This window comes from Heptranchias perlo, chromosome 7 (genome assembly GCF_035084215.1).
Source record: "Heptranchias perlo isolate sHepPer1 chromosome 7, sHepPer1.hap1, whole genome shotgun sequence".
Taxonomy (NCBI): Eukaryota; Metazoa; Chordata; class Chondrichthyes; order Hexanchiformes; family Hexanchidae; genus Heptranchias; species Heptranchias perlo.
The window spans coordinates 6,905,877-6,915,882 of NC_090331.1; the positions used below are offsets into that span (position 1 = coordinate 6,905,877).

At 47.5% G+C, this 10,006-nt stretch overlaps 1 protein-coding gene across 2 annotated transcripts in view; it reads right to left on the bottom strand.

Annotated features, from left to right (window-relative positions):
* Positions 1 to 7,388, bottom strand: part of pnkd (PNKD metallo-beta-lactamase domain containing) — a 41,000-nt gene extending 33,612 nt beyond the window's left edge. For both annotated transcript variants that reach the window (XM_067986998.1, XM_067986999.1), the window contains exon 1: positions 7,216 to 7,388. In XM_067986998.1, the coding sequence (XP_067843099.1) occupies positions 7,216 to 7,373 (158 nt within the window). In that variant the 5' untranslated portion in view covers positions 7,374 to 7,388. The remainder of the gene's footprint in view (positions 1 to 7,215) is intronic.
* Positions 7,389 to 10,006: the final 2,618 nt, after the last annotated feature.

Sequence of the window (10,006 nt, forward strand, 5' to 3'; positions counted from 1 at the left end):
AAAAAATGCTCGGATCCATTCTTTTTTGGTCCAAAATGGATGACTCTCTCGTTAAAGGAGGAGAGGTAGAGAGGCAGAGCGGTTTAGGGAGGGAATTCCAGAGCTTAGAGCCTAGGCAGCTGAGGGCACAGCCACCAATGGTGGGGTGCTGGAAATTGGGGATGCGCAAGAGATCAGAATTGGAGGAGCAGAGATCTTGGAGGGCTGTAGATCAGGAGGGGGCAAGGCCATGGAGAGATTTGAACACAGGGATAAGAATTTTTAAATCAAGGGGCTGCCGGACCAGGAGCCTCTGACAGTGCAGCACTCTCTCAGTACTGCGATGGGAGTGTCGGCCTGGATTACGTGCTCGAGTCTCTGAAGTGGGACTTGAACCCACAACCTTCTGACTCAGAGGTGAGAGTGCTACCCACTGCACCATGGCCAACACCTCGACCCCCTGGTCCATACTGACCTACCTAATCTGGGTCAAGACAATTATAGCGTCGCCATAATCTGCCTCTGCCGCAAGGGAACCAAAAAATAAATCAGCCGCAAGTGACAATGCTGTTCATTCACCGATGATCTGTGCAGCAACGCCCGTGGAAGCCCCATTTATAATACTCCCCCGCCTTCTCCGATCCCACATCTTCAGTAGACAAAGGAATGCACAGGGAGGAAAGAAAAGAGCCGGGGGCAAGGAAAAAAAGAGACAGGGTGGGGGGTGGAGAGAAAACAAAACTGCGAGACTCCTCTCCCTCCCTCAGTCGCCCTTTCCTCCTACAAAGTACACACTTTTAATATCCAAGCTAAGCGCTGTCGATGGGAAAATGCCTGCTGTCCTTGTGACTCTACATCATGAGAGTACAGAACAAAGTCGGTAGGACAATACATTGGTTATTACCAGGTAAACACGTGTCTGGGAAAACAGTTGCCAAATCCACACAAGGGACGGAAACAATCAGGGTTCATCACCAAACCACTTGTATGTCTGCACATTGACCATTGCAACTGTCCCATCAGGAGGGGTTCTGTGAGCAAGGCTCTCAGTCTGGTTATATCCTGACGGGGTTGTGGGTTGCTTGGCTGGTATTGGTCAGGCAGTCTGTATCTTTGAGACCTATTTAATTGTGGAGAATATTCCTTTGATCGGTGCCAACTTCAAGGTGAAAAGGTGTGTATTAAATAGGAGCATAGGAACAGGAAGATGCCATTTAGCCCCTCGAGCCTGTTCCGCCATTCAATGAGATCATGGATGATCTACGTCCTAACCCCATATCCCTTAATACCTTTGGTTAACAAAAATCCATCAACTTCAGATTTAAGATTAACAATTGAGCTAGCATCAACTGTCGTTTGCAGAAGAGAGTTCCAAACTTCTACCACCCTTTGCGTGTAGAAGTGTTTCCTAACTTCACTGCTGGAAGTCCTGGCTCTAATTTTTAGGCTACATCCCCTAGTCCTAGACTCCCCAACCAGCAGAAATAGTTTCTCTCTATCTACCCTATCAGTTCCCCTTAATATCTTGAAAACTTCAATCAAATCACCCCTTAATCTTCTAAATTCCAGGGAATATAACTGTAGTTTATGTAATCTCTCCTTGTGATTTAACCCTTAGAGTCCAGATATCATTCTAGTAAATCTACGCTGCACTCCCTCCAAGGCCAATATATCCTTCCATAGGTGCGGTGCCCAGAACTGGACACAATGCTCCAGATGTGGTCTAACCAGGGCTTTGTATAACTAAAGCATAACTTCTACCCCCTTAGATATAAGGGCCAGCATTCCATTAGTCTTTCTGATTATTTTCTGTACCTGTCCGTGACACTTTAATGATCTATGTACATGGACCTCTAACTCTCTTTGGACCTCTACCGTTTTGAGCTTTTCACCATTTAGAAAGTACTCTGATTTATCCTTTTTAGGTCAAAAGTGGAAGACCTCACACTTGTCTACACTGAAATCCATTTGTCACAGTTTTGCCCATTCACTTAATCTATTAATATCTCTCTGTAATTTTATGCTTCCACCTACACTGCTTACAATGCTGCCTATCTTTGTGTCAGCTGCAAACTTGGATATATGGCTTTCTATCCCATCATCTAAGTCATTAATAAATACAGTGAATAGTTGAGGCCCCAACACAGATCCCTGTGGGACACCACTAGTCACATCCTGCCAAGTTGAGCACCTGCCCATTATCCCCATTCTCTGTCTCCTGCCGCTCAGCCAATTTCCTAACCAGGTCAATAATTTGCCCTCAATTCCCTGAGCTTCAACTTTAGCTAACAGTCTCTTATGAGGGACTTTATTGAATGCCTTCTGGAAGTCCATATAAACAACATCCACTACTTTAGTCACCTCTTCAAAAATTCCAATCAGGTTCGTCAGGCATGACCCACCCTTTACAAATCCATGCTGGCTCTCTCTGATCAGCTGAAAATTTTCATGGTGTTCAGTCACTCTATCCTTAATTATAGACTCTAGTAATTTCCCAACAACAGATGTTAGACTAACTGGTCTATAATTCCCTCGTTTCCCTCTCTCAGTTATCTTAAATAGCGGAGTGACATGCGCAATTTTCCAATCTAAAGGAACGGTTCCTGAATCAAAAGAACTTTGGAAGATTATAGTTAGGGCATCAGCAGTGTTCTCACCTACTTCCTTTAAAACCCTGGGATGGAAACCATTTGGTCCTGGGGATTTGTCACTCTTTAGTGCCATTATTTTCTTCATTACTGTTAACTTGCTTACATTAATTATGGTGAGTCCCCATCCCTGCTTCAAAATTGGTTTCCTTGGGGTGTCCGGCATGCTGTCGTCTTCCTCTATTGTAAATACTGAGGCAAAGTAATTATTTAACATGTCCACCATTTCCTTGTTTCCATTTACAATATCACCATAATGAGTTTTTATGGGGATCACATTGCTCTCGACCACCCTCTTTTTCTAATAATAGTAAAAATTTGTGTTGATTTTGATATCCCTTGGAAGTTTCTTTTCACACTCCCTTTTTATAGCTCCTACAATCTGTTTTGTCACCCTTTGCTGTTCTTTGTATCTCTCCCAATCGCCAGGATCTGTGCTATTCCTTGCATTTTTGGATGGTTTTTCTTTTAGTTTTATATTGTCCCTTACCTCTTTTGTTGTTCGTGACCGTTTTTTTTTGGCAAGTAGGGCACTTGCCCCTTAAGGGTATAAACTGGTTCTGTAACACGTTAAATTCTTTTTTGAACATTTCCCACTGATCTTCTGTCGTTTTACCCATTAACAGATTTGCCCAGTTTACCGTGGGCAGTCTCTGTCTCATCCCATTGAAGTTGTCCTTACCTAAATTTAGAATCTTAGCAGCTGTTACGGGTTTCTCCCTTTCAAACACAACACTGAACTCGATCATATTATGATCGCTATTAGATAAATCTTCTGCACCGTTAGGCTGTTAACTAAATCTGACTTGTTACTCATTATTAAATCTAATACGGCCGTGTTGGTTGTAGGACATATTGATGCTTAGTTTGGGTCCGCCAGGACCACTCGGTTCCAGCCCTCATTGCAGCCTTAGTCCAAACATGGACAAAAGAGCTGAATTCCAGAGGTGAGGTGAGAGTGATTGCCTTTGACATCAAGGCAGCATTTGACTGAGTATGGCACCAAGGAGCCCTAGTAAAATTGAAGTCAATGGGAATCAGGGGGAAAACGCTCCAGTGGCTGGAGTCATACCTAGCACAAAGGAAGATGGTAGTGGTTTTTGGAGGCCAATCATCTCAGCCCCAGGACATTGCTGCGGGAGTTCCTCAGGGCAGTGTCCTAGGCCCAACCATCTTCAGCTGCTTCATCAATAACCTTCCCTCCATCATAAGGTCAGAAATGGGGATGTTCGCTGATGATTGCACAGTATTCAGTTCCATTCGCAACCCCTCAGATAATGAAGCAGTCCGTGCCCGCATGCAGGATTGGGCTGATAAGTGGCAAGTAACATTCATGCCAGACAAGTGCCAGGCAACGACCATCTCCAACAAAAGAGAGTCTAACCACCTCCCCTTGACATTCAACGGCATTACCATCGCCGAATCCCCCATCAACATCCTGGGGGTCACCACTGACCAGAAACTTAACTGGACCAGCCATATAAATACTGTGGCTACAAGAGCAGCTCAGAGGCTGGGTATTCTGCAGCAAGTGACTCATCTCCTGACTCCCCAAAGCCTTTCCACCATCTACAAGGCACAAGTCAGGAGTGTGATGGAATACTCTCCACTTGCCTGGATGAGTGCAGCTCCAACAACACCCAAGTGGCTTGGAGTCAGCAGTACGGGCACAAAGTTTGCAGCCCGGAGTAGTGAGGTGGTGGGAAAAGTGGCTTTGGTCATCCCAACGTTTAGCTGGAGGAAATTGCGGCTTATCGAAGACTGGATGTCGGACAGCACAGTATTAGAGAAAATTGAGAGGTTCAATGTTATCTCTTAATAAACCTGATTCGTAGTTTCTTGCCTGAGATATACGGTCTACCCCAGGTTACAGGTCATACAGTCATATTTCGGATTAGAGAGTGCCCTTAGAAGCAGACTTATATAAATTTTACAGCAGAGACCATTTAGCCCATCACCACCGAAAGAGCTATCCGCACAGTTCCAATCCCCTGCATCTCCCCTCCACCATGCCCGTATAAAATTTCCTTTTTCAAATATTTCTCCACTATTAAAAGCTATTATTGAGTCACTGCCACCACTGTTTCTGGGGAAGCATTTCACGTCCCAACAACCCTCTGCATAACAAATAATCTCTTAACCTCTCCCTTTGTTCTTTTGGTGACGATTTAAAATATTTGCCCTCTAGTTACTGACTCACCAACCAGAGGAAGCAGCTTTACTTATTCAACAATTTTACAATTCCCGATCCGGCAATGTCTCAATGTTCAAACTTCCATCCTTGTTTTCAAATCCCACCCTGGCCTCGCCTCGCCTCCCCACCCCCCCCTCAATCTCTAACCTCCTCCAGCCCTACAACCCTCTGAGATCTATGCATTCCTCCAATTCTAACCTCTTGCAAATCCCTGATTTCAATAGCTCCACCATTGGCAGCAATGCCTTCAGCTGCCTAGGCCCTAAGCTCTGGAATTCCCTCCCTAAACCTCTCCTCCTTTAAGATGCTCCTTAAAACCAACCTCTTTGATCAATGCTGTCCAATATCTCCATGTGGCTCAGTGTCACAGTTTGTCTGATAATGCTCCTGTGAATCGCCTTGGGATATTTTACTACATGAAGGTGCTATATAAACACAAGTTGTTGTTGTTAAACAGCGTCTTTAACGTAAAATGCTCCATGGCGCCAGTATCAAACAAAATTTGACACCGAGTCGAAGAGGTAGATATTAGAACAGGAGGTAGGTTTTAAAAGTGTCTTAAAGGAGGAGAGAGAGAGGTAGAGAGCTTTAGGGAGGGAATTCCAGAGTTTTGGGCCTAGACGGCTGAAGGCACGGCCACTAATGGAGGGGTGAAGGGAGTGCACAAGAGGCCAGAATTGGAGGAGCGCAGAGATCTCAGAGGGTTGTAGGGCTGGAGGAGGTTACAGAGGTAGGGAAGGGGACGAGGCCATGGAGGGATTTGAACACGAGCATGAGAATTTTTTTTAAAAAAACGAGCCGTTGCCAGACCGGGAGCCAATGTAAGTCAGCGAGCACAGACGGGTGAATAGGACTTGGTGCGGGTTTGGATACAGGCAGCAGAGTTTTGAACATCTGTATTAGATTTCCTCTTTACCTTCTTTGTTCTAATGTCCTGGGCACAAGAAAAAGTATCTGGAGCGCGTTGGAATCGAAACGGGCATTGCCTAATCAGTATATTTTGGATTTATTTTGTCTAGCCTCCTACTCAGAACCTTGCTGTCTCAACTGAAAACAAGAGTGTAAGAACAAGCAACGCAGACATTCACACAGACAATTTTTGTGACAGAGCTGGCACAATTTTTTTAGAATGGGTACATCGCAGAGAAGCCCAAACCCTGCTCTCCCCTGATATCCATCCATACACACATGGACTTTCCAGCAGGAGTCACTGGGTAGCAATCAGGACCGGGAACCCTGGCTGACTGTAACCCAAGGGTGCCAAGGCTGACTGCAGCACCCCTACTGTTGATCCAGAACACACGAGTACAGGGTAGGGACTGAATCTGGGACTTTCCCAGTCTGCATGACCTTGTATTGCCCTGTACAATGCAGTGCACTTGGTGTCAGCCATGGCTCAATAGGGAGCACTCTTCCCCTCTGAGTCAGAAGGTCATGGGTTCGAGTCCCACTCCAGAGACTTGAGCACAAAATCCAGGCTGACACTCCCAGTACAGTACTGAGGGAGTGCTGCACTGTCGGAGATGCCATCCTTCAGATGAGACGTTAAACCGAGGCCCTGTCTGCCCTCTCAGGTGGCTGTAAAAGATCCCGTGACACTATTTCTAAGAAGAGCAGGGGTGTCCTGACCAATATTTATCCCTTAAGCAACATCACTAAATAAAAAACAAAATGATCAAATTGGTTTTTTTTTGTGGGATCTTGCTGTGCGCAAATTGACTGCCGCGTTTCCTGCATTACAACAGTGACTACATTTCGTTGGCTGGAAAGTGCTTTGGGACGTGCTGAGGTTGTGGAAGGCCCTGTATAAATGCATGTCCTTTCTTTCACTGCACACACACATTCGCAGTGGTTTCACCAGATTGAAACATGGCTCTGGATGCGATAGCTACAGAGATTTGCACTGCACAGAGCTGGAAGTTCTTTCTTTCGCTGCTCCATCTGTGTACACACACACACACACACACATTTACATTGTGCAATGCTTGAAACCGATCTGCACTAGAGTTAAACAGAGTTTGGCAATGCACCGAGCTGGCAAGTGCCCCTCGTACATACATATTTGCATTGGTTACAAACATTACACAACTTGCACTAGATCTAAACTAGAGATTGGCACTGCACCGGGCTGCCCAAGTGTCACACGGTTGGAAGTTCTTTCTGTCGCTGCTTTCACCGGGCACAGACACACTTGACTTGCATCGGTTGCAAGCACCGCTGCAGCCCCTGAACCTGTGGCTCGTGCCCCGGGACACGACGGTTGATTGACAGCTCCCGCTCCCGCGCGCGCGCGCGCGCCCGCTCTTCTCTTCTCCCCTCCCCCTCCTCCCTCGGAGGCCCCTTTCTCATCGACCCGCCTCAAACCACCCCCCCCCCCCGCCGACAGTCACTTACGCGATCCTGAAGAGCGGCTTCTCGGTCCGAGCCATCAGCCCGGTTCTACAGCCCAGCCACCGGCGAAATCCAAAGCCCGGGCAGCCAAGTGCGAGGAGCAGTAACGCCCCGAGCGCCAGCAGCACCGCCAGCCCACAACCCAGACCAAGGCTCAGCATCACCGCGCACGCGCAATTGTTCGCCCCTCCTCCCCGCTCCGCCCCCCTCGGCGCCTTGTAAGGCGTTGAGGGGGCGGGGCCACGCATGATTGACACTGCCACTCACAGACCCAAAAGAAAGAACACGCCCTCTGACCGCCAAATATGGGGGGAGGGAACTGGATGATTGACACCATTACGCAACAAGGCGAAGATGGAACACGCCCCCCCCCCCCCCCACTGACCGCCAAATATGGTAGTTAGGGGGGGCGGGGAAAGGGATGATTGACACCACCACTCAAAGCCGATGATGAAACTCACCCACCTCTGCGTAATATGGTAAAAAGGGGGCGGTCCTCCAGTGTATGATTGACAGGGTGGCTCCCTTAGGGACAGTGTCAAAAGTCCTTACTTCTCAGGGGAAAGGGGGAAATTAAAATTGTGTTAGTGAGGAATGTGGCACCGGGTGATCCGAGAGGGAGCAGATAGAGTGGGGGGGCGGGGTAAAGAGTGACGAGGAACATCGTAACTACGTGCAAACTCTACGGTCAATCGCTGAGGATGAAAGAAACAAAGAAAGACTTGCATTTATATAGCGCCTTTCACGAGCTCAGGACGACCCAAAGCGCTTCACAGCCTAATGGAGTACGTTTTGAAGTGTAGTCACTGTTGTAATGTAGGAAACGCGGCGGTCAATTTGCGCACAGCAAGATCCCGCAGAGAGCAATGTGATAAACGACCAGATAATCTGTGTTTAGTGATGTTGGTCGAGGGATAAATATTGATCAGGGCACTGGGGAGAACTCCCCTGCTCTTCTTCAAAATAGTGGCCGTGGATTCTTTTACGTCCACCTGAGAGGGCGGACGGGGCCTCGGTTTAAAATTTTAACTCAGGTTTAACTTGGGTATAAGAGTAAGGAGGTCTTGCTGCAATTGTACAGGGCTCTAGTGAGACTACACCTGGAGTACCGCGTACAGTTTTGGTCTCCTTACCTAAGGAAGGATGTACTTGCCTTAGAGGCGGTGCAACGAAGGTTCACTAGATTGATTCCTGGGATGAGAGGGTTGTTCTATGAGGAGAGATTGAGTAGAAGGGGTCTATACTCTCTGGAGTTTAGAAGGATGAGAGGTGATCTCATTGAAAAATAAAAAAATCCTAAAAGATGGCTTGACAGGGTAGATGCTGAGGGGCTGTTTCCCCCTGGCTGGAGAGTCTAGAACTAGGGGTCATAGTCTCAAGATAAGGGATCGGCCATTTAGGACTGAGATGAGGAAAAATTTCTTCACTCAGAGGGTTGTGAATCTTTGGAATTCTCTACCCCTGAGGATTGTGGATGCTGAGTCATTGAATATATTCATGACTGAGATCAATAGATTTTTGGACACTAAGGGAATCAAGGATGAGACAGGAAAGTGGAGTTGAAATGAAAGATCAGCAATGGTCTTATTGAATGGCGGACCAGGCTCGAGGGGATGTATGGCCTACTCCTGCTCCTATTTCTTAGGTTCTAACATCTCATCTGAAAGACAGCACCTCGAACAGTGCAGCAGTCCCTCAGAACTGGCAACTGGGAGTGTCAGCCTGTATTATGTGCTCAAGTCTCTGGAGTGGGGACTTGAACCAATAACCTTCTGAGGCAGGAGTGCTACCCACTGAGCCACGGCTGACAATTAATGCAGCAGGCCCCTCGCCTCGGGAGCGGCCAGGTACCAGTCAGTGACTCTGCATCCGTGTCACGTACAGGCCGCTGGCCCGAGGAGAGACATTCGACAGCACCCTGTGTACCCTGGAGGGCGGGGACGGGGGGGGAGGGGGCGGATACAACTCAGGGGTTGCCAACTCTGGCTGGATGTAATCCTGGAGGTTTCATCACATGATCGCTTCCCTCCAACCGCTCCCTCGCCATTGGTCGCCCAACATGTCCATCTTGACGCCACCCCCGCCGTTCCTCTGCCAATCGGACAGCGAACAGATGCTTCATTACCCAATCGGATGATTCTTAACCATCGGTCAAACAGCCTTTTCTTTCCCAACTCCAACATTTTTATAACCAGTGAACAAAAGTGTTGATAGAAAATGATTTTTTTTTTAATGCCCACTATGATTTTCCTGCAGCGTTTTTTTTTTGGCTAGCTGCTGTTGTCCTGGAGATTAATCTTCTCAATTCCTGGACACTCCAGGGCAATCCTGGAGGGTTGGCAACCCCCAGATACATGGCTGTCTGGACATGTTAGCTGCCATCACACCAGCCATCCCCGCCAGTGTTCAGTGGGGACAGAGACCCAGGGCCCCAATGGTACGGCAATGGCCAGAATCGACCTGCCTAAGGCTGCCGTTACTCATGCCAGGCCTCCTATGACCTTTGCCCTCGGAGCACCGTACCAGGGGCAAGTTGGAGGCAACACCAGGCCGACAGGCTGCGACAGATAAGAAATCAATCCTCTTTATGGTGGTTGAACTTTGTATTATATAATTTTTAAACACATATATAAAGGTCTTGGAGGAAGACGCTGCCTTCAGGCTGGTTTTACGTATTTATTGCAAACTGAATTTACACTTGACCCAATCTTGAATGTTGCCACGGTAACCCCAAGAAGGGATATTACTGGGAAGCGAAGGTTCCAGCTGATTCTGTGGAAACAAACTGCTTGTT